Here is a 26,274-nt window from a genome sequence, read left to right as displayed (position 1 = left end):
TCGACACGCGCATCACCACGGAGCAACAGGCTCGCAGCTAAGCTCCGTCTCCGGTTTGGCGCTTGGATTCGCTGGAATTGTCGGGCTGGTTGGTAGTATACGCGTGTGATGCTTCGCTGGTATTGGGCTGTGCATTGGAGCTTCAGTGACGAAGCCTTGTGGACTGGATTCGCGAAGTTGAGCAGCCTTCGCTAGCATGTTAACGGCGCTTTCTACCGTATGTGGATCAGGCCGAGAGAGAGGCGACAAGGTCGTCTGCAGAATCGGAACACGCTTGCCTAATGCTCGACACACTCGAACCTCCATGACGTGGTCTTGAGCGATTAAAGTCTTGGCGTGTCGGATGCGTGACGCCCCTTTCTCTTGGAATACACGATTGCGTTGCTTTTGGAGGAAATCGGCGCCTTTGTCTCGACCAACGTGGAACTCCGGAGGACTGTTAAGAGCTGCTGCCACACCACGCGATCGTTTTTGCTTGCTCCATTGAGTGTCATTCTCATAGGACAGCGTAGTTGACGCAGATTCGGATCTATTGAGGGAGATATTGCTGTGTTGACCAGCTTGAGGTTGCCACGTATTAATTGGCGGGGGTACGTTGATTTGTGGGAGTGCTTCCAGTGAGGTAGTTGTATCGTCCAGATCTAGTGGCTTAGTGTCCTCATTTAGGCGAACGGAGTGAGGTTGTTCGGTTAGAGCGAAGACGGATGGAAGATTTTTTGGTGGAGATTCTTGCTGTTCCTGGCGTTTGAGTGAAGCTTCACTGTGTCGATCACTTGGGAGCAACAGGAAGGACGTGTCATCCAGGTCCTGCCACCATGCTTTTCTATCGGTTCGCTTTCGGGGGAACGCTTGACCCGGTCTGGTTCGTTGCAGATGACGATTAAGCGCGACAGGTTGGTGTGACGGTGGTGTCGTACTGGGTAATCTAAGCGGACGATCAGGGTCGTCTTCGTCTTCGTCCTCGTCACTTGTTTCTTCGTCATGTGGAATACTCTCCGTAGCGCGTGGTATTACTATACGATCAGATCCGTTGGCTTCCTCATCGACCGCTGCTGAAAGACCTCTAAACCCCACGATGAGGTCACAGAAGTCGTCCTTAACTTGAACATTACCTCCAGCAAATCTACACACACGGTGCTGTTAGATAACCCAACCGAAGAATAAGGAAGAGCACTTACAGTCGGGATAGAGACTCCATCGCTTTGTCCAGTTCTTCATGTCGTCGTTGGTACATTCGATCCAGTCGCTTCAAGGCAAATACTGCGTCGTCCAAGTCCAGAATACGACACATTTCGAAGATAAAAGCTGGTTGTTGGTACTTTGAAAGAACGCGGAATATCAAGCTGGTACGTGCGCTCTTGGCAAACCCGATGACATATCGGAGGAACTCAAGAAGCTTCGATACTTCAGAAAATAATGCAAGCACAGCAACTACATCACTCAGCGGCATTGCGTCTCCAAGTGCTGCTCGGATCACGTCTCGCAGCAGTAATAAATGATCGTCCAGAGAGAATAAACACACGGTCTTTGCGACTTGATTCAGCAGCTCCGTGGTCTGTTGTAGACTGTTTTCAACGTCGCAATGCTCGGCCATTAGACGCAAGAAGAACCACAATGGCTCGCTTGCTAGTAAGCGAAGCAGAGACGTGTGATATTTTGGATCAACCAGGCCAATAACGCGACAGAATGAAGCACTCACAGGCTCGCAACTTGAGCTACAGATCGCCGTACAGAAGGAGCCCACCGAGCTCTTAGGCATCTTCACAAGCCTAGCAAGAAGCAGTGCTCGTTCATGGACACTGAGCTGCAGGAAGAGCGCTATAAGACTCACTCGAATCTGGAATTGGAGCGGGTTCAACAACAAAACCAGCAGCTTCAACGCCTCATTATCTTGGAGACTGGACGCTACTTCAGCCAGGTTTTCTACGTCGTTAAATCCTTCCAATACTCGAAGCTGCTCGATGAAAAACGAGCGAATCTCCCACGACATTCGATGGAATAACGCGACGAGAATGTGCATCAGTTCAGGTGGCATTCGAGTGGAATAGCCGATGATACGAAGCAGAACTCCCTTCTCCGGACGATCAGTGAGCATCTCAAAGAAAAGATCTCGAATATGAACTGGCAGCTCAGCAGCAAAGATGACGAGTTCTCGACTAGAAGCCTGGTTCATCATATCCACAGCTACCGTGATAAAAACCTGTAGCTGCTCGTCAGTAACGTATTGCGATCCCATCAACTTGGCGAACATTTTGTACTCCACTTTGGCAAGCATCAGCAGCAGCTGGAAGAAAGCATCGAGTGCTTCTAATGGCCACGCAGACATCTTCGCCAATAATCGACAGTTGGCATCGCTTGGCATACTCAACATTAGACGCGTTAAAGCTACTTGCTCGGGCATTCGCTGGGTACGCAGGAAGTAGAGAAGACAATCGTATTTAGTGAATGGGATGGCACGAAGAAGACGAAGAACTTTACGACGTGCGAGGTCACATTCACAAAGATAAAGCAGAACTTTAGCGTGGATTTCGATGGACGAAGGCACGTCGGGATGGTTGAGGATATCTCGACAAAGTATCGTCTTGCCCTTCTTATCGAGAGCTCCAAGCATTTGAAGAACAGTTGTGACTTTGTCTTGACAAGTGGCTTGCAGGTGCAGTATAGTGTCGTAAAGAGGCTGCGTTTCCTCGCCCGGCATGTCTTCAACTAGCTTGACTAGAACTTCTCTCCAATCGAGTGGAATGGCGAGGAATAAGCGCAGAAAAGGCTGCAAACATGGCAGCTCTATAGTCTCTAGCCCCCGACCCAGTACCACTAAGTCTTCTGCAGAGTGGACTACAATAGTGTACATCATTTGGTGAACCATCTCGGTAGGTAAAGTCGATAGTTTTTGAATCACTAGATCTGGAGATTTCAGACCAGCGTAAAGGAAGAATTTTAACAGAAAATTGTTTCCTGTGAGAAGATCTTGAATCGCGAATGCGTCCTCGGGATCTTCTTCGTGGCCTGAGGTATCGGCGTTTAAAGGAGAATTCGATGTTGCGACCATGAGATCGAGAAATCGGAGTTGGCTTTGAGGCGAAAAAGTCAGAAAAAGCAGTAGAAAGTCAACTTTCTGACGTCCAAAATTGAACAAAGTGGTCACGAACACTTCGATGGCGGTAGTCTCGGCGGGAGCGAGAGCGTCCAGCATTTTTACTAAGTCATTTTTCGGAAAGAACGGCAGTCCACGTTTGACTACCAAGTGGATCATCTTTTCGTTGTTGAATTTGGTAAAAAGAGTGATAAGAATAATAGTCGGGAATTCTTCTAGTAGTAAAGAGAGCTCATGACGCACAGCGACGTCCAAATCCAGTAGTTTAACTGCAGATACGCCTGTGGTTTCGTAGAATCGACCCAGTTTCTTTAACGTGCTGGTTGTTGTGGACAAGAATCCACTGTTATTTGACGCTGCGAGAAGTTTGTGGATAGCGTCGATAAGCGCAAGTCGCTTCGCTGTATCCAGTGGACGTAGTAGCGCAAGCCACGTGAGGATACAGTGCTCTTTGATCGCTCTACTCACAAAATTTACGGCGCTTTCGTAGCCTGGTCCGTAGACCTCAGCTACGCCGCCCTCTTTACCAACTGCTGCGTGCTCTAATTCATCCAACCAATTGATCCACTCACGAAGCTCCGGTAGATCCTCAGCGAACAAATCGAGGAATTCTTTCTGGACTTTGAAAGGCATCGTCTTGGCCACGACGCAGTACGAGATGGCTCTCGATAGCCCAAGAGTCTGGTAGATTTTTGTGAGGAGATGACGATCTTTACTGTCTGCAAATGAGGCGTAAAAATGTATGAGATGGCTCGTTACTGCGTTGTCACTAGACTCGAGGCTCTCGAGATGTCTGCTGCGTAGGGGGCGTTGACGATCGTGTGCTGCGATATAGTGGTGCATGCGGATGAGATCTTGTAAATAATGTTCCACGTCGTCTGTGGGGTCGAATTGGTGCGAGAACCATGTAGTCACGCTGGAAAGGGCTGGTGTTGACTGCATTGCGCTAAGGATGTCGACTAGTTGCGCTTGTTGTGGGGGTCGAAAGCGACTGCTTACCAGAACTCGTAGATCATCTGCTACCGACGATTTGTCGAGACCCAATAGAGACAAAATGCGTTCCGGAGGTGACGTGGCTGCACCATGATCATTGAGCGCCATGAAGTGACCGAAGTTGACGTTTTGGGAAACTACCAATGTTCGACAACTTGAAATAGCCCAACTTTACCATCTCAAATAGATTTGAATCAAAAATTATGATACTTTCCAATTATTAGTAAATCATTAGTGTTAGTTGATCACGTTGAAATCTTGACAAAGCAGCTGCGTCAATCGCAGACGCTCGACGAGTTATATCCGCCTCCGATACAGTGTGAATCGGGTTTCGTGGACTGGTTTCAATCCACCGATTGAGTATTCGGAAGCTTTCTCGTACATGGAGCCTCGATGTCGTTCCGGATGTGGCCACTTCAGGATGTTCCGACAAACTTCGGAATCGTAAACGACTGCAAATCCATTCGAAAAGTAAGTTCCTGTTGCGACGAAGTAACAGTGCAGATGAAGACGTGGAAAGGTTGGATTTTAATGCTGAAAAATCTGGTAGTTCTCTGGCTTTGAGCACGCGACGAAGATCTTCGCGTTCCAGTAAAAGTTTGTACGTCAGCTTACTGCTCATATCGTATCCGGATATCTGGAAGTCACCAGCCGTGTCTTCGATAACATTGATAAGAACCAGTCGCTTTTGAATCCGGATACCCGTTTGATAAGGTTTAGATTGCGTTTGTACCGGAAGATCGTGCTCTACGCTTATATCCTCAGATCCATCGTCGAGTTGGAAAAATCTGACATGTTTCAGAAGAGAAACCAAAAGTGGTTTAGTGTACGAGTTCGACTTGACACAGTTAATCCAGAGCCGAAGCATTAAGGGCTTCTTGCTTAGAATATCCAAAATCTCGCTGAGTGGCATAAATAATCGGAAAAATTCTCCAGTTTTCGAATGGTAAATGGCAAAGGTTAAATCCCCCCAGTTCTCATAGACGACCACGACACAAAGTCTCCCGTCGACAGCTACTACTTGACGTAAAATCTCGTCTCCCTGTCCACATTTACGACCTTGTTGCAGATCTCGCATCACTCGACTGGAAAGAAATTGTGGTGACAGTTGACGCAACGTTTGGTAAAATTCGAGTTTCTGCAACGTGAATTCGCCCGTAAAGCGATCCAGCGTAGAAAGGGATATTAGCATATCCGCTATCGACTTCCAGGCACTACGCTTGGATTGACTCGAGTCTTGCCAGATCTTTTTCCCATTCGAACCGGTCAGAAGCTGCACGAGTTGCCATTCAAGAAAAATATTGTGCATAGAACAATCCACGGGGTCGTACGCCGTAACCCAAATATCCCGAGTCAAGTGTGAATTCTGGCTACCTTGCTCACCAATTGGGCACATGCTAACTGTCACTACCATACGCCGAGTCCTGGTGTTCTGACTCGATAGCACTAACGTACGTCTCCGCAAGTGACTTAGTCTTCGACGAAGCCCAGGGATATCGACTCGGAACGGCACCAAATCATACCATATCGGGCTTTGAATAATGAGATTACGGCGTGTTGGAACGAAGTAACCATCACGTAGAGTCAAGAAGCGACTGCAGAGTTGCTCCATCACATTTTCCATGCGTGTCCTGGTCGACGTTTCCAGCATAAGCGCCTCCTCCATACGTTGATTTGCTCGTTCCGTTAATGGAAGCCACACACGGTTGCATTGATCCTGCGCATCGGAGGCTCCTGCTCGAGTGTATTGCTCGTTGTACGTGGCTTGGAAGTACGCGACCCGAAGACGCTCCACCTCTTGATATATTTCTTCCAAGCGTTTAGTTAATTGTCGTTTTTCAACGATAAATCTCCAGTCGTTGGCATTCTCGAGGGGATCCCAAGCTTGAGCTTCCGAGAAGGGGCGAGACGTAAAGTCGAGTGCTTTCTTTGCGTTCACGATAGAAGCAACATGCGCGTGTTTTGTGGTGTCCAATAACGCTAAACTTTTCTCCAGATTTACTAGTAAAGACTTTCTTGTCTGTGTTGCCTCACTATTCAGTCGTCTCCAATTCGCAAGGTTCTTAACTGCAGTTTCGGTGTTTTTAACACAAAACGTTGCGTAACGCGATGCCGTTGCTGCTTCTATTTGTTTCAACTCCATATCCAAGATAAGCGGACGAAATCTAAGTGAAAAGTGCGGGAATAGTGTTTGCGACGACAAAAGTTGCTGTAACTGGGAGGTTTCTAGGCGGAGGCGATAAATTACGTTATGCTGCGGACTGTACGCACGAATTAACCAGCTCTCGCGTTTCATTTCGTCGTTTAAATTACTTCCGCCGTTCACATAGCACGTGCAAACTCCACGGTATACTGCAAATTTGTTTTTATCGGACTGATAGTGCGCCTTAACGTGAAATCTTCTCGCACAGCTCGTACAACAAGAAGAAGGTAGCACACATTTCTTGGCCGTAACATCTCGAAAGTTATTGGTAGCTTGGTAGTGTCGAAGAGAGTGGAAAGTTATAACTACAGGCTCTCCATCCATCACAACAGCGCGAGTGTAAACAGGCGTACAAATTTTCTTGTACGCACGACGAACTGCCGTTGTGCGTACAGTGTTATAAAACGACTTTGCTGCTGCAGCCACTTGTGTGAAATAAAATACGCGTAATTTATACGCCAAACTCAGCGCCTTCCTCGTCACACGCGCCATTTGTCTTCCAAGAACACCTCGAAACCAGCGCTGTACTACCACCGACATGGTACACCATGTATCATATCGTTGCATTCTTTTGATAGCATTGTTAACTTCCAGTTGCACCACATCTCCGCGTACCTGCTGTCCTGCTGCAATGAGCTCGGTAAAATCTGTACGAGAGCGAATAAAATACAGCGGAACCTGGTTCAGCTGGCGCAAAGCAGCTAGTACTTGTTGTCGCTTTTGCACCAATTCTTTGCCAGTTTTTTCCAGCTTTTCTTCAAACAAAAAGTGCTGTTGATGCGATCCTCGGACGACTAAACCAGCCCATTCGCCGGCATCCGGACGACACCAAACATTCGGCTGGCGCATAGCTAGCGGCGGTCGCTCCTGTTGGATTTTCAGTGCGGCGCAATGATCCCAGTATAGCGCTTGCACCAGTCGATACTGCGGGGCTGAAGGCTCTTGGTTGGATGTTCTTAGCGCTAAATCTTTAGGTCCTACCTTTGGAATAGAATCCATCAACTCCGACCGATAAATCTGCAACTCTTGCAAGAAAATTTGCTGAGCCTTAAAAATCCGATCTCGACCCAGAACTTCTTCATCGATTTCGTTAATATCCGAGGTGGAACATCCGAGTCGAGGAGCTGTGGGTGTCGGGAATGTTGCAAACACTGCGAGCTCCGGATCCTGGATGGGCGTCTTGGGTAACAGAAAAACATTACCGCGCATTGGGAACGCGTCTTCATCGACACCTCGGCCACTGTTTAACGTAGCCTTTAGCGGTAGGTTTTCGTCTAAGAAATCCAAGTCGTTTGCCATTTTCATGATGTAGTTAACCCCCGTTCCATAGAAGAACGGGGGGACCCAGTCCTCTGCAGCTGACGATAACGACGCCAGTTGGTTCGTCTTGCACTCGATGCAGAAGCTCGGACCGGATTTTTCACTTTCCACTGCAAAATGTTTCCCACATGACCGAAAAACATTCCGTCGGGGAGGCAAATGTTCGACTGTGGTGTTCAGTCGACGAGCTTCAGCCGCCGCGTGTTGATCGTAGGCACGCTCAGCTTCCTCTTGGGTCTGATAATACCCCAAATAGACAATATGTTGCTCTCGTTTGCCAGTGATGTCTTGACTACGACGGAAACGTTTAACTTTCGACACAAAAGCACTGGATCCCTTATAGAGCTGCTTGCCCGTATCTAACGTTATAGATGCTGACCATCCAAGCAATGGAGCCTCCTCGCTGGATAAATTACTTCGCTTCTTAGTGGATTTTATCTGTCTGTCGTGGCGCGAAAATCCAATCTTTCGAGCGTGTTGTCGCCACCGATCGATACTTTCCAGAACCTTCACCGATAAATAGCGGATACGATTCAACTCCGCTAGGAGTTTTATCTTGGATTTTTCGGTTTCTGCTCGTAAGTTTTGCTGAAATTTAACCATACATTTGCGACTCAGATGATGCACACGTTCCATCTGAGCTTCTCGCTCGATGATCACAGCCAATACGTTTTTCTCGAGCCACGACTCTTTTGTTTGCACCCAGACTGTCATTTCTCGTTTCTCCTCGAATGAAATATAGTAGTGACGCTGTAAACACCCCAGTCCGATACCTTTCTTAGGAGGTTCAACAGCCTCCATAGACTTGCTGACTTTCTTTCTAGAACACCGTGAAAAAAGTACCCATTCTCGACATAAAGGTGCGTTTACTCGAGATCTAGACTTGGCCACATCACTGTTATCCGCAATTTCTCGAGATCCTTGATTCATCACGCTACTACCGTCAATTTTCACTTTGGGATCATCATTAGCACCTCGAGTTGCCAACATTCCTCGGTTTCTTTCAATTGACTCGTTCATACTGAGCCACGATCCAACTCGCTGCATTGACTTAAAGTCACGCTCGTCCTTCTCGATAACAGCGAGTTCACTAGGCAAGACATTGGGTTTGTTCTTCTGTAACTCGTCTTCCTTCGTACTGTGTTCAACGCTAGAACTGGCAGACTCTGGTCTGTGTAGGGCCTGTCCGAGCGACGAAGCTACTGGAACGCACTTCCGGAACAGCTCGACACCTGCCGATGATTTGAACTTTTTAACACGATCGTGGACGCCACTGGCTACGTATTTCCCGTTCAAATGACCCGCGCCAGCTCCTGTTACAGTCCACGTCTGTATGCCAGATTTCACTGCTGTCAACTCTGGAGCGGGAGGTATACCATGCACGGAGTAACACATCCATCCGTTTGTAGGTGGACAGTCATTAGTCAATACATCCTGCCACTGCTCTTCAGTTTCCACACGTTTGATATTCACGTCAGAAGCTGCAATATAATACACAACGAACATTGAAAGCTCTTTTTCGTTGTCTAGCACTGTCTCCGTCGTTTCTTTCCGAGGTGTAAACGTCAGCTTGGCCGACGGAGAAGCCAAGACCCATATCCACTCATGGTCCTTAGGAGACGACAACGGCAGTAGGTTTCTCGGTACAGGAGTTGACCGCAGTTGTCGGTACGGATCTTGCAGCAACATCTTCATCTGTCGAGCTGTCTCGCGCTGTCGGTCTGCTTGTTGCTGCGCTTTCTCAGCCTGTTGCTTCATCTCCATCACCTCCTGATACCGAGACGAGCGCTCCTCGAACCGCCAGCCATTTTCGTTTTGTGAATATGCTACCATACGCTTTCGAGCTTCTTCTCCTAATTGTTGCGCCTCTTTAGTTGCAGACGCAGCAGCTAACTCCTTGGTCGCGACAGTATTTGCATCTCGAGCGTGAATTTCTCGTGTGGTTGCGCGTTGAATAACGTTCTCCACTTCGAGAAAATGATCTTTTGGCGGCGCGTTGGCTACGCGAGTACCTACAATACGTTGTAATAGCGGGAACTTTAAACAACTCGTAGACGACGAGGGTTCTATAGTTGTCGTAACAGATTTTGGACTGGAATTTACTGCAGGAAGATGAATAGTTCGTTCCGATGACGTCAATTCGCGTCTAGCCTCAAGTCTGGCGCGGATTGTTGTCATTTGATTTTCGAACCCTTCCATCTTTCGCTTGAGAGCACCGATAGCGTGTTTCTTTGAGGACTTGACGAGAACATTGCGGGTTTCACATCTGTCTTCTCCAAGCACTGAGAACTCCCGATCCGATCGTCGCGACTCGTCGTCCATCAGCAGCTCATTTTCCGCACCGGTATTTTATCCGAGAAACGATGGTAAGATATTTTTTCAGTTTTCGTCTCATAAAAAAAGCTTTTATTTAAAAAAAAAAGCTAAAATAGCTTTTCTTGGATTAAATCCCAGTCAATAATTGTCCGTCACAAAAACCAGAGTACGTTGGTCATTGCACATTTGGCGTGTGTGGTCGCCGTAAAATGCTGCGGCGTCTTCCTCGGTCGGTAGTCTCTCTTTCCTCTCACGCTCGTACCCGCTCTCACTTCTCTCGTTTCTCTTAGCTTCCAAGGCACAACGCTGTCTCTGTCTCGAGCACGCGTTCATCCGCGCTCGAATATATGTTTCTCGCCTTCTCGAAGCTCCCAGCTGCTCTTCTCCACTCTGTCCGATGCTAAAGACGAGAAGGAACAGAATGTCGCTGCTCCAGCCAAAGCGGGCGAAATCAAGCGGCTTCTATCACTCTACAAGCCTGAGAAGAAGCCTCTAGCCATCTCCATCTCGGCGCTGGGCGTCTCCACGTTCATCACCATGTGTGTACCCTACGGAATGGGCAAAGTAATCGACGTGGTGACCGCTGGCTCGGCTGCTGCAATGCCGCTACCCACCGTAGTGACGCTACTGGGCGGTCTCTTTGCTGCTGGGTCTATCGCCAACATCATCCGCGTGGACACCAGCAACATGATCGGAGAGCGCATCACCAACAGACTACGACAAGACACGTACGCGTCCATCTTGAAGCAAGAATTAGGCTTCTTTGACTCGTCCAGGACCGGAGAATTGCTCAACAGACTGAGCGCAGACACGACGTTGATCGGTAAAGTCCTGAGTGACAATGTGGCAGGCGGACTACGCAGCACAGGCCAAGCTTTGGGCAGTATCACGATGATCGTTGTCACGTGTCCCAAACTGGCGATGGTAATGTTATCTGTCGTGCCGCCTATTGCAATTGGGGCAGTGAGTTATGGTCGGTATGTTAAGAAACTCACGACCAAAGTGCAGACCCAGTTGAGTGAGGCCACCGAAGTGGCTGAAGAGAAGCTCAGCAACATCCGAGTGGTGCGTTGGTTCGCCAAGGAGCCACATGAGGTGGAAACGCATCGAGGAAAAGTGGACGAAGTGCTGGCGTTGGCTCGCAAACGCTCACTGGCTAGTGCCACATTCTTTGGTGGAGTGGATTTTGGTGTTAAAATGAGTATGCTGGGTGTTCTTGGTTACGGTGGACAAATGGTAGCGGATGGTTTGCTCACTAGTGGAGATCTCACGTCGTTCCTACTGTATACACTATACGTGGGCTTCTCCTTCGCTGGTTTGTCGTCTTTTTACGCTGAGTTGATGAAAGGAATCGGAGCTTCGTCACGAGTTTTCGAGCTGCTGAACCGCCAGCCGAAAATCCGAGTTCCTGAAGGAGGCTGGGCTTCGCTTCCTATTCCGTTCACCGGTCATGTTCAGTTCCAAGACGTATCTTTTGCGTACCCTACACGTCCAGACTCGGAGATTTTCAGTGGGCTTAACTTGGAAGTGCTGCCTAATGAAACACTGGCTCTTGTTGGACCCAGCGGATGTGGTAAATCATCGGTAACGTCGCTACTTGCGCGTTTCTACGACTTGGACGGACCTGGTTGTGGCGGAAAGATTATGCTGGATGGAGCGGATATTTCGACATTAAACCCGTCGGAGCTACGTGGACTTATGGGTGCTGTTCCGCAGGAACCACCGCTGTTCGCGTGCTCGATTCGGGATAACATTGCGTACGGTTGTTCTGAGGGACAAGAAGCGACGTTGGACGATGTTATCCGTGCAGCTAAAGTGGCTAACGCCCACGACTTTATCATGTCGTTCCCGGATGGCTACGATACGATCGTAGGAGAGCGAGGCCAAGCGCTTTCAGGCGGCCAGAAGCAGCGTGTGGCCATTGCACGAGCGCTTGTTAAGCGTCCTAAGATCTTGATCCTGGACGAAGCTACGTCAGCTCTGGACCCTGAAAGCGAGCGACTAGTGCAGGACGCCGTGGATCGCGCCAAGCAAGGCCGCACTGTTATTCTGGTGGCACATCGTCTATCTACCATTAAGAGCGCCGACCGTATTGCTGTGATCTCCAACGGACGTGTTGTGGAACAGGGGACGTACAACGAACTGGCTGCTCGTGAGGACAGTACGTTTGCACAGGTGGTTCTCAACGGACAGAAGTGAAGATTCGAGAGATAGAAAGCAGAGTCATTACCGCAGAATGTTGCTACTAAGCTACCCTTCGAATGCAGGTTTTCTGGGAGGAAAATATGGTTAAAATCTGCTTTTTGACAATGGAAAATAGACACAACTTACACGGATTTCAGGTATTCCTTAGTGAATAAGTCCAGCGGTAAGGAACCGTGAACTGCAGCCACCGCAGTGTCACTTTGGACTGAGTCGGACTCGCCATCTTTAGTGGACTTGTTGCTGCTACCGTCGAAGTTTGAGAACAAGCTCGTAGTATCTGGAAGACTCACTGAAGAGTGCAGTGTCGGTAATGATTCTTCTCGTTTCTGAAGTTCCTGTCCGGATGGCTGCGAGGTCCAATTCATTTCTAATGCGTCAGTGTTCACAGCGGGTTTTTCGGTAGGAAACAACTGATTGTACAGGAAGCTCAACACTTCATCGTGTGCTAACAAACGCTCGATCAATCGTACGCGGTCGTTGGGAGTGAAATCGTCCAGTTCAACGTCAACTTTGGGCTGACGAGCTTTCTCCATTAACCGACCTCCTCGTTGTCCTTTAACGGAGCTTGGTCTGCAGTCTCGTCTTCGACTTACTTCTTCTTTGACTGAGTTCACACACTGCAAGAAAAACTGTTCAAGAAGAGATTGACCAGTACTCTCGTCCCGTTTCAGAAGACGTTGCTGCCTCTTGATCGCGACCAATTCGTTGGATTTGTGCTGCAGTTCACGCTTCAAAGTGCGGATTTGTTTCTTGAGTTTCTCTTCTCGTTCGTGACTTGTAGAAGTTACGTCCAAGTTCAGTTGAGGTAAACCATGTGCTGTAGTCAGGAGTTCTTGAGAGCCTCGATGCTTCAGTATCTTGGACCCTGATCTGTCAAACGATGGGAAAACTCTAGTAGAATCTGATGCGGAATTGTTGCCAGGCACTGCGAGTCTTACATCCAGCTCAGCGCGAAGTAGTTTGTTCTGTTTTTTACACGCTTTCAGCTGCTTTTCGAGCCAATTCCGATCTTCTTCGATGGATTCCAAGTTCTCTTTCATGTACTTGAGATCTTTGGTCATTGTGGTGGTAAACGCATCCAGACGTAGCGCCTCCTTCCTGTACCAATCGCGCTCGTCTTCAATTTTCTTGATCTTCTCAGATTTGTTCTCTACCGTCTCATTACGATGAATTTTTTCGCGCATTTCGTGAAGCTCCTTCTGTACATTGTACATGTGGGCACGATATGCAGCCAAAAAGTCTCGCTCCTGTCGTGCTAGAACGGAACTGATCTTCTCCGATAAGGACCCAACAACGTCATGGAGCTGTGCATGCTTCTGTCGAACGATTGCCATACTAACAGGAACAAAAGTTAATGACGTGAAAATAGTAAAATCATGTAGATTTTTGCATACGCTGGAGCTTCATCGATGACGTTTGTGTTGGATATTTGCGCACTCTTGTTGCCTGTAGCGGAGTCGGAGATCCTTTTGACCGACGTCAAGAAGGTCTCCTTGGAAAACACCTCCACGTCTTCTTGATTCATTGAGTCCTAAGCTTTGTCTACGTTTGTGAACGACGTCGAGAACTGCAACGATATAATCAGAACTTCTCGAAATAGCGACCACTTTTTATCGATCGAGAAACGACCCAACGTAATCGTTAACGCATTCAATATATTTAAGTTTTAGCCTGGTCTCTCTACTATGGTCCAGTCACGAGCTGCTCTCGCCCCACCGATCTCCTCGTTCCCACCCACCGACATCTTCTACGACTCAGAGAGTGATGACAGTGACAGTGACGTGGAAGAGTTATTTGACGCGGGCGACTTCGTTACAGTAGAAGAAGATCTTTTGCTGGTAAAGCTTCGTTGCTTTCATCCTAAACTCGACGTACCAGGTCTCTCATCGGCGTTTCAGCAGAAATTTGGTGTACAGAGAGACTCTCAAGAGCTCGAGGCGCGACTACAAAAACTACTAACACCTGAGTTTCGAGCTTTGCTCATTCTATACCTAAAATTCTTGACCATCGCAAAGGATTCTGGATCTGGTATTCTACCCGAATACCAGTCACTACTTGAAAGCACACGTACGTCGTGTGAGACCCAACTCTTCCAAATGATGTACGATCTGGACAAATATCAACACGAAGCATCCGAAATGTTAGCAGTCGAGGTGTCGGGTAGAAATTTTCCGAAGTACACGCGCTCAGTCTCTAAAGCAGAACTTCGTCGTTGTTGCAAGACTATCGATGACCTATTCCGTCGTCAAGTGGAGGGAGAAACGACGGCACCAAACCAGGCCTTCACTCTGTATGCTGCCCAGACTTTAAACGAGAAGCTACTGATCACTGACACTGTGCCTCGCTACGATTCGTGCGCTGTGTTCAACCACTTTGAACAGACAGTATTTGATCGACTTATCTTGTTCGCTAAGGACCCTACTATCGTCGAACGCTTGGCGCTACAGAGACAACAACAAGTGGAAGCAAACCGCATCAAACAGCTACTCTCACACCAACTTCGAGCCATTTTCGAGACACTTCGAGTGAAGCAAGCGGAGAAGCTTGAACAAATGCAGTTGCAGGAATTTGAGACTATAAAACTTCAGCTAGAGAAGAATCTCGAGGCAGATCTCCAACATATTCGCCAGATGCATGCAGCACTTCTCAACCACGAGCGAGCCAAAATTTACTCGAAATACGAAGAACAGAAGACTGTGCTGAATGAGAAAGTGAAGATTATGCAACGCGACGTGATGGCGTTGCAAAAGAAGTGTGACAGCAGCGGCTGGCATGGACTTGAGCGCATGATCATGACCACGTCACTGCAGGTGGAGCGGATCTTCGGGTCCAGTGAATATCTGCTCCGCCTGCTCATTCTGGCCGAAGATATCGAGGCGGATTCTTTGCGTCGTGCACTAGTGAAATACATTAGCGAACAGGATAAACTTCCGCAGTTTGTGCTTCGCCGAGAACTTACCAGCAAGATGATCGCAGAGACCACAGTGCTAGCTATTCTCAAAGAGTCAACGACCAAGGATCTGCTCGAAGTGGCGAGCTATGGTACGAATTTTCTTCACCAGGATCTGGTGTCTCGTGAGCTCCATACTAGAAAAGTTGAGTTCGGGAGATTTTTGGCTGGCCTCACCAACGACAGGCTTCGAGCTGCTAGGCGCTATACTTTGGCGAAGAAACTAACTAGCAACACTGTCACGCGAGACGATAATCCAGTAGATCTAGTGCATGAAGATGCAGTGATACTTGACGAAGAGTTCGATCGCTTCGCTTCAGCACTGGAGGATTTTCCTGGGATCCTGTCACAGGAATTCACTCGTAGACGTGAATTCTCGAGTGTGAAAATGGACAGTACCGATATTGAAAAATATGTAAGCTTTGCCGCTGAAGACTGCGTGTTGCAACTAGAGGCATCCCATCGGTATTGTACTGTGCATGCAACGAAGGAGAGGCGACAAGGAGAGTCTGGGAAATGGATGTTCGAGGTGACTGTCGACGTTTTCGGCGGAGACGGCGAGAGTCTGCTCATAGGATGGGAAGTTCCGCGTACTACTAGCTCCAACAAAGCTCTACCATCTCCAGAATCTAAAGACCACGTTGAAGTTGATTCGAGCTCGACGGTGCCTGGAATTTCACCTAGTGACGATGGGCGAAGCTTTGGAGTGACATGGCAGTCTGACGGTGGTCTCGATATGGGAATGTTTCATGCTAATGGTGTATCCAAGTCAGGAGTACCAAGCTTCCGAGTTGGAGATGTTATTGGCTGTACGATTGACCAAGACGTGGCTGTGCCTCAATTGCGGTTTTATCTGAATGGGGACCTCACCTTGCCGCTGCGTCGTACAGCGAACAATCATGTTGGGATCACAGGATTGCACGGGTCCGATACTGCTGATGTTCCTAGCAGCTTTGGAATCGCTGTGACGAATCCAGCGTATCGACTGGTTCCTGTGGTTTCAATGTACTCGTCGAGTAAGAAACCCCAAATGCGAGTTACCTTTAACTTCCGAGGTGACTTCAGGTTTCCAATTCTAGGTTTTGATCCATTTGGTGCCCCACTTTAGTCAACATTTTTTTTAAATGATAAAACATACTTATTATCAAGTATTGAGCATAACCGAAGTCATGGCGGTGGAGACAACGATGACAGATCTATTCAATCGGCTTGGTGGGCTCCGAAACCAAGACTACATCATCAGAAATAGCCGCTAGTTAGCTGGAGTGATCCCGCGCTCTCGTTTCCAATAGTAGTCTTCATAATCAAGACTCATTTTGTGCCACCGCCACTTTTGAAGCTGCTTCATCTTTCCCTTTCGTTCTGCAATGAGAAGATTCTCATAGTAATATAGTATCTCTTTAACCTTCTCCGGGCCAAATTTCTCTTTTTCATACCAATCTTGAAACCGCTGCAGGTCGCTAGCGCGCTGCTTCTCGGCGGCCTTGATCTTTGCTTGTTTGATCATTAGTCGAAATCTTTTGAAAAATCCTCTCTCATCGTGCTGATCGGTTGTCGCGATGGACCGGTTCGTGCTGTCTTCACTGCGGGTTAAAGCGTAAGCTCGCAAAGACGTTTGGCGGGGGAGCTTGGATTGCTGGGAGCTTTTGATTTCTGATCCCGTTGCGCTAGCAGCTAGAATAGCAGCTACAATGAATAGTAACAGATGCCTTGTTTGCATCACGAGTTGAGCTTGAGTGGCGAGCGAGAATTACCAAGTGAGTGGTTGGCAATTTTGAGCAGCTTGAACACACGCTCAAGACAGATTCAGTATGCGGTTGGACTACATCATTCAGGCAAGTATTGCTTCCCTCCTCGCAATCTCCTGGGAACCGCTTCAAGTCAGCTCAAGCAATCGAGAACCACATCCACGGACGTGGTTCGTCCAATCGATAATATGTCCTCTGAGCGGTTCCTGTGAAGTCATGGCACGACTGGTGCTGCCGCTGCCGACGAAGAGCGCACATTTCTGGGATTTATTGGGTCGCGATTCAAGAACGCGATCGAAGATCGAGAAATAAAGAAGAGCATCGATTCATTGATCAAAGCCGGCGCAAGCAATGACGAGTTATTCAAGGCAGGTGTACTACCACAGAATTACTTTGAGAGGCTGAAGCATGAGGGCGAGCTTGTCAAAATCCCTCTATCCAAATTGGTGGCCAATGCTCATGCATATGGTAACCTGGACATTCTCCAGCAGACGCCCGTGTAAATGAAATTTGAGCAATACCTCGCGTTTTATCGCAGCATGACACGCAATGGAGTTGAGTGAATAGGTAAACATCCATGTTAAAAATTCCAGAAAGTAAGAAAAATCAGCAATGAAAAATATTTGATTGATCCAACAATTATTGTTAATCATAAAACCCCGCATCAAACACGTGCAAAAAAGTCAACGAATTGCGCATTAAATATCCCCAAACTCGCGTGGTCTCTCATCAGCTTAGACTTCCTCCTTGTTAATACCACGTCGCATCTTAGCGAGAACAAGATGGCGTTGCCAGCGAAGATACTCTACGGCTTCGTCTGAGAGCCCTTCTTGGCTTTGTGTCATGATTTGCAGGTCCAGTTGACGCTCCATGACCTCTACTTTTCGCATTTCTAGACATTCCGAGAGCGATAGACTGGGTCTGTGTAGTGTCGACTGGGCCGACGATGGCGAAAACCCCGAACTTGTCGATCCCAATGGAGACAAAAGAACTTCAACCTTCGATCCTTGCAGAATGGGAGCCTCAGTATTCAGTCGCTGCCTCACACATCGACCTATATCGTGGTTTTCCTCGTCTTCGCTCCGTACGTGCACGGTCCCACTCGCTGCTTGTGGTTGGTCTGTGTCAATGGCCTCCACGGTGGCGTCTTGCTGGAGATTAACAAGAGGTTTCAACACTGTCCACCACTTCTGGTGATTAGTAAGCAAGGACGCCGCGTTCACCTCCCGAAACTCCGCCCCCGTCTTCGCTTTATACTCAGCGGCCGCCCATTTGAAAGCTTGGCCGACGCTCTCCCAGTCGTTGTGGAAGTCCTGTCGAGATTCGAAGTATTTCTGCTCGAACAGCTTCAAGAACTCACCCATCGACTGCACCATCGTCTGCCACTGAGCAAGCAGCTCCGCTGTCGTCCTGACTCGGACGTTCAGGGAGTAGTTGGCTCGCACTTTGTCCCAGAAAACACCGGGACGGCCAAACACGCTCTTCAACGAGGCTGTCGAAGCTTTCGCTGCGTAGTCCTCTGCTGTGGCGATCCATGCCTGGGTCAGTGCTAGTTTCTCTGCGTCGTCGAAGACACGGGTGGTGAAGTTCATCGGCATGCTGCAGTTGGTTGCTTGGATCACTGACAAAGGCAACCGGCAGTTGGACATACTGAGATCAAGCGTGACTAACTTCAATTTTCCATTTGCGATCGATTTACCTTTCGAGACCATTTCTGTTTTTTTTAAGCAGTTGCACGGACATCAAAGTTTACTTGCTAAAAGCATTCTCTTGTTTTTAACCCAGAGTCCATACAGCGGTCATACTGGCCCCTGACAACAAGCCTGACATGGTGGCTACGACACTCGACTGGGGGCTCTTGAAAAATAAAACCAAGACAGAGATACAGTACACCATAGATGTTGAAATCAAATTGAACAAGAAATGTGCTAAAACGTACGCCGGCATTCCTGGCAATAATTTTATGTACTGTACCTGTGCATGGAGTACAGCAAGCGCATCTAGACTATCACTGATGTGCTACTTGCTCAACTGCATTTGCATCCGCGTCCTTTGAAGAATTTGTTGGCGTCGCAAGCGAAGATACTCCAACGCTTCTGGGCTCAATCCAACTTCGCTCCGCGTCATTATTTGCATCTCCAGCAGGTGTTTGTTCCACTCTAACCACTCCGCCGACATCGTTGAGTTTTTCTTCTTTTCCGTGGTTTCAAACCAAGTTTCAGGTGGCCAGTTTTTTGGATTAACACTGTGGAGGTGGTCGCGGTCTGATATCACTCTTGGAGGCTCAGATTCTTCCGAGCCACCACTCATTTCTTCGTCAGTGAGTTTGTGTGGAATGTTTCCGGCTGATTCGGAAGAGCAAGCATCATTTGCCGTAGTGCGTTTATCCAAGCCAAGCAGTAATGGTTTCAACACATCTTCCCAGTCGCTGTGACGTTCTAGGAATTCCCACACAGCGCGATACTGAAACCAATGGCCACATTGCTCCCAATAGGCTTCCTGAGCGCGAGAAACCGTCGATTCGCGATCTGCCCGGCTAATAGTATTGTCACCCTTCAACTCTTCGTAGAGATGGTGAAAGACTACAATTTGTGTTCGAATCTCATGCCAACAGTTTTTCAAAACAGTCTTAATGTCACTGTGGCAGTCTGGTTTCGCTACAAAATCCAAATAGATACTCGAGACGTGGAACCAAAACCAATCGTTCGATTCTTCAAGCCGTGGCGATATATCTGCCCAGCTGCAAGAAACATTTGCCCAAGCCAGGGCTAAATAGGCAGCTGCTACGCTCTGGGTGGGCTCTTCAGTTTGTTCTGGAGATGCTCCAGTCTCCACGTACGTTGAGCGTCCTGTGTTTTCATGATTCGATGCTGAAAGAATGCTTGTCGCTTCGGAATCACTCCCAGAATCGTGCTTGTTAATATGTTCTGTAGCTTGTGTTGTTTCGACAGAGCGATCAGGCGTCACACACGTAACATTTCCAATTGCACGACTCATTTCTTCGATTTCTACGTAATCGGCGTTCACACAGTTCGTCTCCAATGGGCTTTTACGACTAGGCTCCTCTTCTTCATCCATTGAATCAATCTGCTGTTCCACCCTCGTGGGCATCATCTTTCGTCGCTTGGCGCCTGTAATCCTCTTTATCGAGCTCCAAGGCTGCGTTGTCAATGAAATACTGGCAGGTCTCTTTCCTTTTTCCTCAGAATCACCACTACTTTCCGGAGTAGCCTCCACCACTACAACCGCCAGATCTCGACCAACAGGTGCCAGTTGCTCTCCACAGCTCATAGTCTCGTCGTTTGGTATCTCTTCCTCGACTTTCGAAGCCGTAACAGGAGCCTTTGCAGTCTTTTCTCGTAATATCAAAGGTTTGAGTACACGCTCCCATTTAGCATGCTGAGTCAACACATTCCAAACTTCCAAGTGTTGAAAGTGTTCACCCGTCCGATCTTGAAACAAAACCAGCACTTGTTTCAGTAGTTTGTGGCGGTCGCGTTTAGGCAACGTATTCAAATGTTTGGCCGGTTCATTCGGCCATATCTCCGTTAGAATCTCATTAAAATCGGCCACTCTTGAGCGAACTGTTTCCCACTGGAGGCGGAGCGTCTGCATATCTTCAGCTTTATCAGGTTCGTCGAATTTGGCGCAATAGCCTTGGTGCACCAATGCCCAGAACATATCGTCGTCTTCTGTCGAGTAGTTTTCGCTATTTGGACTGGACGAGTCCAGTAATTCGGGGGTGAGTGACTCCATGTTGCTGACGACCGCCACCCAAGACTGGGTGAGTGCTGCGAAAGCTTCTGGCGCCCCTCGGCCGGGGCAAGACGAGAAGAGAGGGCTGGAGAGCACCATGGAAGCGGTTGAAGTGACAGATGCAAATCTTTCGTAGAAATCGAATTGGAAACGTTTCTAACCAGTTTTAAAATTTAATTAATTATACTTTATTTTTTACTGTATAATTTTTTTTCTTATGGTACTCGTGTTACTAAGTACGCTGCTTCATTGATTTGGCTTGCCTCGACAAACAACCACCCCAGAGTCGAACCTGGTTTGCGGTTAGGTGTGTGTGCAGCAGCTAAATGCATTGGCTCGATCTTCGATGGCGTATCCAACTTAATAAAGCCAATTCGTGTCTCCGCGACCAAACACCATTCACACACCATACAAGTCCATCTACTAGCCGATCAACGTATTCTTCACCGTAGTTTTAATAGCAACAGTCTCACAATCAACTAGCTTTTAAAAGACCCTACGGACGACAAAACTCTCATCGTTGCTACCTTAAAGCTGGTGATACTATCCCAAATACGATCTCGCTTTCGAAAAAGTTCTGTCGTGCAGCTGGTTCATGTAGGTCGCTGGTATAATAACATCAAATAACGTAGATGGTCGAAACTAGATGCAATACGAACTAGTACTTTCTGCACAGGTTTGCGAACACAAAATCCTCAATTATCCGGAATTGCAAGCTCGAAATAGTATTAGCCACGACGAAGTCTCATTAATTTTTGATGATTATGTGGTATCTTGCGTGCATCAGCACAACAGACGACAGCACGGATCAGTATCGTACGGTAAATAGGCGCTTCACGAGATAACTGTGATGTGGACTCTGATACACTAAAGAGATGCCTTACCCATGGTCAACCACAAATCTTTGTCAAGTCATGGGGAGATACGGGCACATGCTTTTTTTAAATTAAAATAAACAAAACAACCCTGTCTAGATTAAAATTATTTATCATATTACGCTTTGCCGACAATCGGGAGCCTACCACGTGGAAGCATAAGATATGGGTTGAAAAAAAAAACGCTTTTTATTAGGTACCCATGGTACCTACCGTACCATACATTGTAATCGAGGTGTGTGACCGAAACCATAGAAAAAAGGAACGACTTTAGTTTGAGATAATACATATACATGTATCACCGGCTCCATGGCGGTAGTGATGATGAGCACGTCGTTGTTTGGACTGTGCATCTCTCCCCCAAGCTCATATTTCTTTTTACCCATTCAGACCCAGTCGATTCATTCGTTCTCCCAACCAACTCTGTCGATAACGAAGCTCTTTCAAGTTGGCTGAGCGCGAAGAAGACATGCTTATACCAGACTGAAGTCAATGGTGCGGTCGCCTCATCAACGGCGGCGGAGTTAGGCACAACCCCGAGCGGACCGACACACTCCGCGCCATGCGCTACCCTACAACAGCAGGCGAACTACAACAGTTCGTCTGTGCGATCAACTGGATGCGTGAAAGCATCGTGGATTTCGCCCGTCAAGTTGCACCCCTGCAACGTCGTCTTGACGCTGAACTGGCCAACACGAAGCGGACAAAACGCGCCGCGGCTGCTATCAAGATAGAGTTCACGCAGGAGGAGTGCAATGCATACGACCATGTGAAGGAAATGTTGGCAAGTGCAGCCACTCTCGCGTTCACCGACGACGAAGCCACAACCTTTCTGTTCATCAACGCCAGCGACATCGGTTGGGCGGTGATCGTCAGGCAGGTGACGGACTACAACTCGAAGATTCCAGTGCAGCAGCAGAGCCACAAGCTCCTGGCGTGCATGAGCGGTACCTTCACCGGTAGCCAGCTCGACTGGACAGTCATCGAGAAAGAGGCACTGCCAATAGTCATTGCTTGCAAAAAGCTCGACTACCACCTTCTCAGATCCAAGGCCTTCCGTATGTTCTGTGACCATCGTAACCTGGTGCACGTGTTCACACCAGACGAGAGTGTCAAGAAGCATGTGAAGGGCAAGTTACTGAGATGGGCTATGAAGCTCATGGGTTTTACGTATATTGTGGAACACATCCCGGGCCCGGACAACGTCTGGACAGACATGGCTTCACGGTGGACCGGCAACCACGTGCCAAAAGGTCACTGTGAAGCGGCTCAAGACTATCCTGCACCGACGACCGCGGAACCAGACACAACGGCCCGAGCTCCGACCGCTCGACGCCGACAGTTTCGTGTGGCCAACGTTCGAAAAGATCCAGACGACGCAGGGCAAGTACCCGTCGCCGGCCGGTGCCGTGCGCACGGACGAAGGTGTCCTCGCCGTCGACAACCGTATCTGGGTTCCTGCATAGGCTACTGAGCTCATAGAGAGGCTCTGCGTAGTAGCACACGGCGGATCCCAAGGCCATCGAGGCCAACAGCTATGGGCGCTCATCTACAACGCCTATTCACAATCGATCGCCTCCGTCAGACAGTCCCGGACTTTGTGAACAATTGTTTGCTTTGTCTGCATTTCAGAGGGGAAAGATTATCCCATTGATCGACTGCAGACAACGTGACAAGGTTCTCCATTTTGATTACTTATATTTGGGCCCGAATTATGGATCCAGCAACTACCTTCTAGTGCTCAAGGACCACGCCACTCACTATTGCGAGTTAGTGGTGGCAGACTCGGCGGAAAGTCAAGTGGTGGTTGAGGCGCTATTAGCGTGGTACTCCAGGAATACCGCCCATGTGGGTATCCGAGCAAGGTTCGCATTTCAAGAGTGAAATCGTGGCGGAGCTGAGTAGAAGGCTACGCACACAACAGACTTTCACCCCGCACACAGCCCGTGGGTGAACGGTTCGATCGAACGTGTCAATTGGGACGTGCTTCAGGTCATCCGTGCTATGATCCTGGAGTACCGAGTGAGCTACAAGGACTGGGTGTACCTTGTGCCACTCGTGCAGTCCAACTTGAATCACACTGCGGTGCCTTCGTTAGGCAACCACTCACCGTTGGAGTTCTTCACAGGGCTAGAACGCCCGACTCCACTGGACGAGTTCTACCTACCAGAGAGTCGTCGGTTGCAGACGATTTTTACGAGTGCTGAGATGGATGGATATCTATCGGAGCTTCGCGACAGTATCCAGTCGATGCACTGTGCGGTGGACGACCAGCGACAGAAGCAGAGACTCCTGAACAAGAAGCGTGAGCGCGGTGACAACCTGGTTAATTTCGCAGTGGGTGACTATCTTCTCAGGTCCAGAGTGGACGAGAAGCATGGCAACAAGTTGCAGGTAATGTGGATTGGTCCACATCGTGTTATAAGGGCCGATACGCATTCGTCTCGTGTGGAGCATTTGATGACCGGCGAGGAGCTGGACGTTCACGCATCGAGACTCAAGTTCTACACCGACGATAGACTGAACGTGACGGACGAGCTCTTGGAGTACGTGTCCTCACAAGGTATCGTTTTAGCTGTGGAGCAGTTAAAAGGGCACAGGTGGAACAAGGACATCAACGATTTTGAGATCCTGATCGGTTGGTAGCGTTTGCAGCCCATTGAGGACTCGTTCGAGCCCATGGGGGACCTGGCTAAGGAGATTCGAGTATTGGTAGACAAGTACGTTACGAGTGCCGGTGACCAGTTGCTCTGTAAGCGCTGGCAACGGCTACGAGTAGCCCAAGGACACGAAGTGGGGCGCGGAGAGCAGCAGAGCGTGCTGAACGTGTGGCCAAGTGTGGGCTTTGAACAAATGTCGGCGACCGGCGACATGCGTAGGCCTCAGGGTGACGCAGGGCAGGTACGGACTCGCCAAGCCGGAAGCAAGCGACAACGACGATCCGTGAGCAGGAGCAAGCGGAGACAGAACAAGTCGGCCAGGGTCGGTCACTCCTGCGCCGTTGAACGCCAAGCTCCTGCAGGGAAATGGTTTATCAGCTGAAGTTGGTCTTCACACCGAGATATACTCAAGTTCGGGGCAGGCTGCGGACAAGGACAGTGAGCCGCACCTGGGTGGAGAGGCCTCAAAGCCTCCACGTCCTCGAGGTCGCTGAACAAGTGCTACGACGCAAGATGGGAGGATATCGCGCGGTCGTCAGCCACGCCGATCAATTCGTCATCGTAGGGACCGCGGCCAGGGCAACCGAGTGCTCGATGAGCGTGTGTTGCGACGGTGACCGGTACGATGAGACCCGGCAAAACCAAACTTCGGGGGCTGTGTAGTGTTGGCTGGTATTTCCAGCTTGGTTTCACCTCAGCTGCTCGACGTGTCACCCGAATGTGTCTGTCAGCTGCAACGCTGCAGACAATGGGTGACAACCAAGGAGTGTCCGACGCTAGACAGCTGAGGACTTCGCAGTCATTTGGACGGCCAGTGTCCTCATGCACTGTATGAGGAACTTGTATGGTCAAGTGCATCTTTCATGTGAAGTGAATACATGCATGTCCACAGTCAGTGCTGCCTGTCGCTCTGGCAATGAGCGGCTGGCAGTGACTGAGCGAGAACGGGCTGGTCAACGCCAGACCCATGGTATCGCTCACTTCTAGATTTGCCAAGTGCAAACTACATCAATACATTCGGCTATCATTCCGTGCGGGTTGGCCCCCGCATTGGTGTGTGTTCAAGTTGCTTCAAATTACCCGGGCCATACTACAAGACACCACCCAGCGCGTTTGACTGCTGCGAACAAATCGGACAACAAACCTGGCGTGATGGCTACGATTCTCAGCTGCAAAACGGTGGACACCCTTCAGGCTGTGGATGTCGAGATAATTCCAAACGCGAAATGTGCCAAACTATACGATAGCACCGTGAACCTGGAAGACTCCATGATTTGTGCTGATTTGGGAAAAGGGAAGGATTCCTGTGATGGTGACTCGGGTGGCCCTCTTCTTGTAAACGACGTGGTCATGGGTTTTTCGTGAGTAGCAGCCCCGAAAAGTGTGACGGTTTTCCTGAAATCTACGCGCAGGTCCCGTATGCATTGGACTTCATCAACGACATCTTCAACGGAGGTTCGAACAACAACGTCAAGGAGTTTTTGACCTTTGGCCCTGAAGTGTTACGTGTATGGGAAGAAGCGGTAGCGATGTCGATGTGAGCTCCACCGTCGATGCCACAGTGGTTGGAAATGGTACTGGTCAAGGCGAAGCGATGCACCAATGGGTAGTGATTGATAAGCGCTGAACGAAGCGCAATCAGACTGAGATTTGACTTGCGGTTGGTTAGTGTGCTGTTCCGTCTTAAACTTTATAGTGCAGTCGCGCGAATTCTGCTTCAGCCCGTTGGACCGTACCGTTGGTGCTACAGTGATCATGAACAATTACTTACGGCAGCCAGTGTTTAAGAGTGTGTGCAACGACAAATTTCCTGGAGCTGTTGAGCTTATTAACCCTATCACCACCAAATTGTTATAGGCTCAATCCGACCCTTTATTATCCTTGGTAAACGCATCCTATTGGCCAAAACATTACTAGCATTTGATCAATACTTTTGATACAGACTAAAAATGACCTGTAAGACGGGCAAAACCACAGTAAAAGACAAAATAAAATTCCTTCTCTTGCGAAATCGAACGCAACTGATAACGTGCCATGTTAGGCGAACGAGGGCGGCTTTTCCTGCTAAGATCCACAACATTCTATGCAAGGGCTGCATTGGCGACGTTTGGCGTGGATGTGGATGCTGTGGCGTTGTGTGTGCTGCTGTCGGCG

General features: G+C 48.8%; 11 protein-coding genes across 11 annotated transcripts; 5 read left to right on the top strand and 6 right to left on the bottom strand.

Annotated features, from left to right (window-relative positions):
• Positions 1 to 12: 12 nt before the first annotated feature.
• Positions 13 to 4,195, bottom strand: PPTG_13788 (hypothetical protein; the record flags this gene model as incomplete). The annotated part of the gene is made up of 2 exons (XM_008910190.1): positions 13 to 1,123; positions 1,179 to 4,195. 2 exons carry the CDS (start codon positions 4,193 to 4,195, stop codon positions 13 to 15), a joined length of 4,128 nt encoding a protein of 1,375 aa, XP_008908438.1.
• Positions 4,196 to 4,307: 112 nt separating this feature from the next.
• PPTG_13787 (hypothetical protein) lies at positions 4,308 to 9,976 on the bottom strand (the record flags this gene model as incomplete). Its single annotated transcript, XM_008910189.1, has 1 exon — positions 4,308 to 9,976. Exon 1 carries the CDS (start codon positions 9,930 to 9,932, stop codon positions 4,308 to 4,310), a length of 5,625 nt encoding a protein of 1,874 aa, XP_008908437.1. The 5' UTR covers positions 9,933 to 9,976.
• A 101-nt stretch (positions 9,977 to 10,077) lies between these two features.
• On the top strand, positions 10,078 to 12,262 carry PPTG_13786 (hypothetical protein). The gene is made up of 2 exons (XM_008910188.1): positions 10,078 to 10,155; positions 10,217 to 12,262. The coding sequence occupies exons 1-2, from the start codon at positions 10,136 to 10,138 to the stop codon at positions 12,123 to 12,125; spliced, it is 1,929 nt and encodes a 642-aa protein (XP_008908436.1). The 5' UTR covers positions 10,078 to 10,135; the 3' UTR covers positions 12,126 to 12,262.
• On the bottom strand, positions 12,254 to 13,656 carry PPTG_13785 (hypothetical protein; the record flags this gene model as incomplete). Its single annotated transcript, XM_008910187.1, has 2 exons — positions 12,254 to 13,466; positions 13,526 to 13,656. 2 exons carry the CDS (start codon positions 13,654 to 13,656, stop codon positions 12,254 to 12,256), a joined length of 1,344 nt encoding a protein of 447 aa, XP_008908435.1.
• Positions 13,657 to 13,816: 160 nt separating this feature from the next.
• On the top strand, positions 13,817 to 16,189 carry PPTG_13784 (hypothetical protein; the record flags this gene model as incomplete). Its single annotated transcript, XM_008910186.1, has 1 exon — positions 13,817 to 16,189. The coding sequence occupies one exon, from the start codon at positions 13,817 to 13,819 to the stop codon at positions 16,187 to 16,189; it is 2,373 nt and encodes a 790-aa protein (XP_008908434.1).
• A 144-nt stretch (positions 16,190 to 16,333) lies between these two features.
• Positions 16,334 to 17,213, bottom strand: PPTG_23387 (hypothetical protein; the record flags this gene model as incomplete). The annotated part of the gene is made up of 1 exon (XM_008910184.1): positions 16,334 to 17,213. The coding sequence occupies exon 1, from the start codon at positions 16,799 to 16,801 to the stop codon at positions 16,334 to 16,336; it is 468 nt and encodes a 155-aa protein (XP_008908432.1). The 5' UTR covers positions 16,802 to 17,213.
• On the top strand, positions 17,046 to 17,141 carry PPTG_23388 (hypothetical protein; the record flags this gene model as incomplete). Its single annotated transcript, XM_008910185.1, has 1 exon — positions 17,046 to 17,141. One exon carries the CDS (start codon positions 17,046 to 17,048, stop codon positions 17,139 to 17,141), a length of 96 nt encoding a protein of 31 aa, XP_008908433.1.
• Positions 17,214 to 17,434: 221 nt separating the features above from the next.
• On the bottom strand, positions 17,435 to 18,490 carry PPTG_13783 (hypothetical protein). Its single transcript, XM_008910183.1, has one exon. The coding sequence runs from the start codon at positions 18,476 to 18,478 to the stop codon at positions 17,564 to 17,566; it is 915 nt and encodes a 304-aa protein (XP_008908431.1). The 5' UTR covers positions 18,479 to 18,490; the 3' UTR covers positions 17,435 to 17,563.
• A 190-nt stretch (positions 18,491 to 18,680) lies between these two features.
• PPTG_13782 (hypothetical protein) lies at positions 18,681 to 20,718 on the bottom strand. The gene has a single exon (XM_008910182.1). It carries the CDS (start codon positions 20,682 to 20,684, stop codon positions 18,849 to 18,851), a length of 1,836 nt encoding a protein of 611 aa, XP_008908430.1. The 5' UTR covers positions 20,685 to 20,718; the 3' UTR covers positions 18,681 to 18,848.
• Positions 20,719 to 24,139: 3,421 nt separating this feature from the next.
• Positions 24,140 to 24,502, top strand: PPTG_23386 (hypothetical protein; the record flags this gene model as incomplete). Its single annotated transcript, XM_008910181.1, has 1 exon — positions 24,140 to 24,502. The coding sequence occupies one exon, from the start codon at positions 24,140 to 24,142 to the stop codon at positions 24,500 to 24,502; it is 363 nt and encodes a 120-aa protein (XP_008908429.1).
• Positions 24,503 to 25,272: 770 nt separating this feature from the next.
• On the top strand, positions 25,273 to 25,481 carry PPTG_13780 (hypothetical protein; the record flags this gene model as incomplete). Its single annotated transcript, XM_008910180.1, has 1 exon — positions 25,273 to 25,481. A coding segment is annotated over one exon (207 nt), but the record flags the coding sequence as incomplete, so codon positions are not given.
• Between the last annotated feature and the right edge of the window lie 793 nt (positions 25,482 to 26,274).

The sequence above is a fragment of the Phytophthora parasitica genome (genome assembly GCF_000247585.1).
Source record: "Phytophthora parasitica INRA-310 unplaced genomic scaffold supercont2.37, whole genome shotgun sequence".
Classification (NCBI taxonomy): Eukaryota; Oomycota; class Peronosporomycetes; order Peronosporales; family Peronosporaceae; genus Phytophthora; species Phytophthora nicotianae.
Note: the sequence above shows the minus strand (reverse complement) of the source record. Positions and strands in the feature narration are given on the sequence as shown.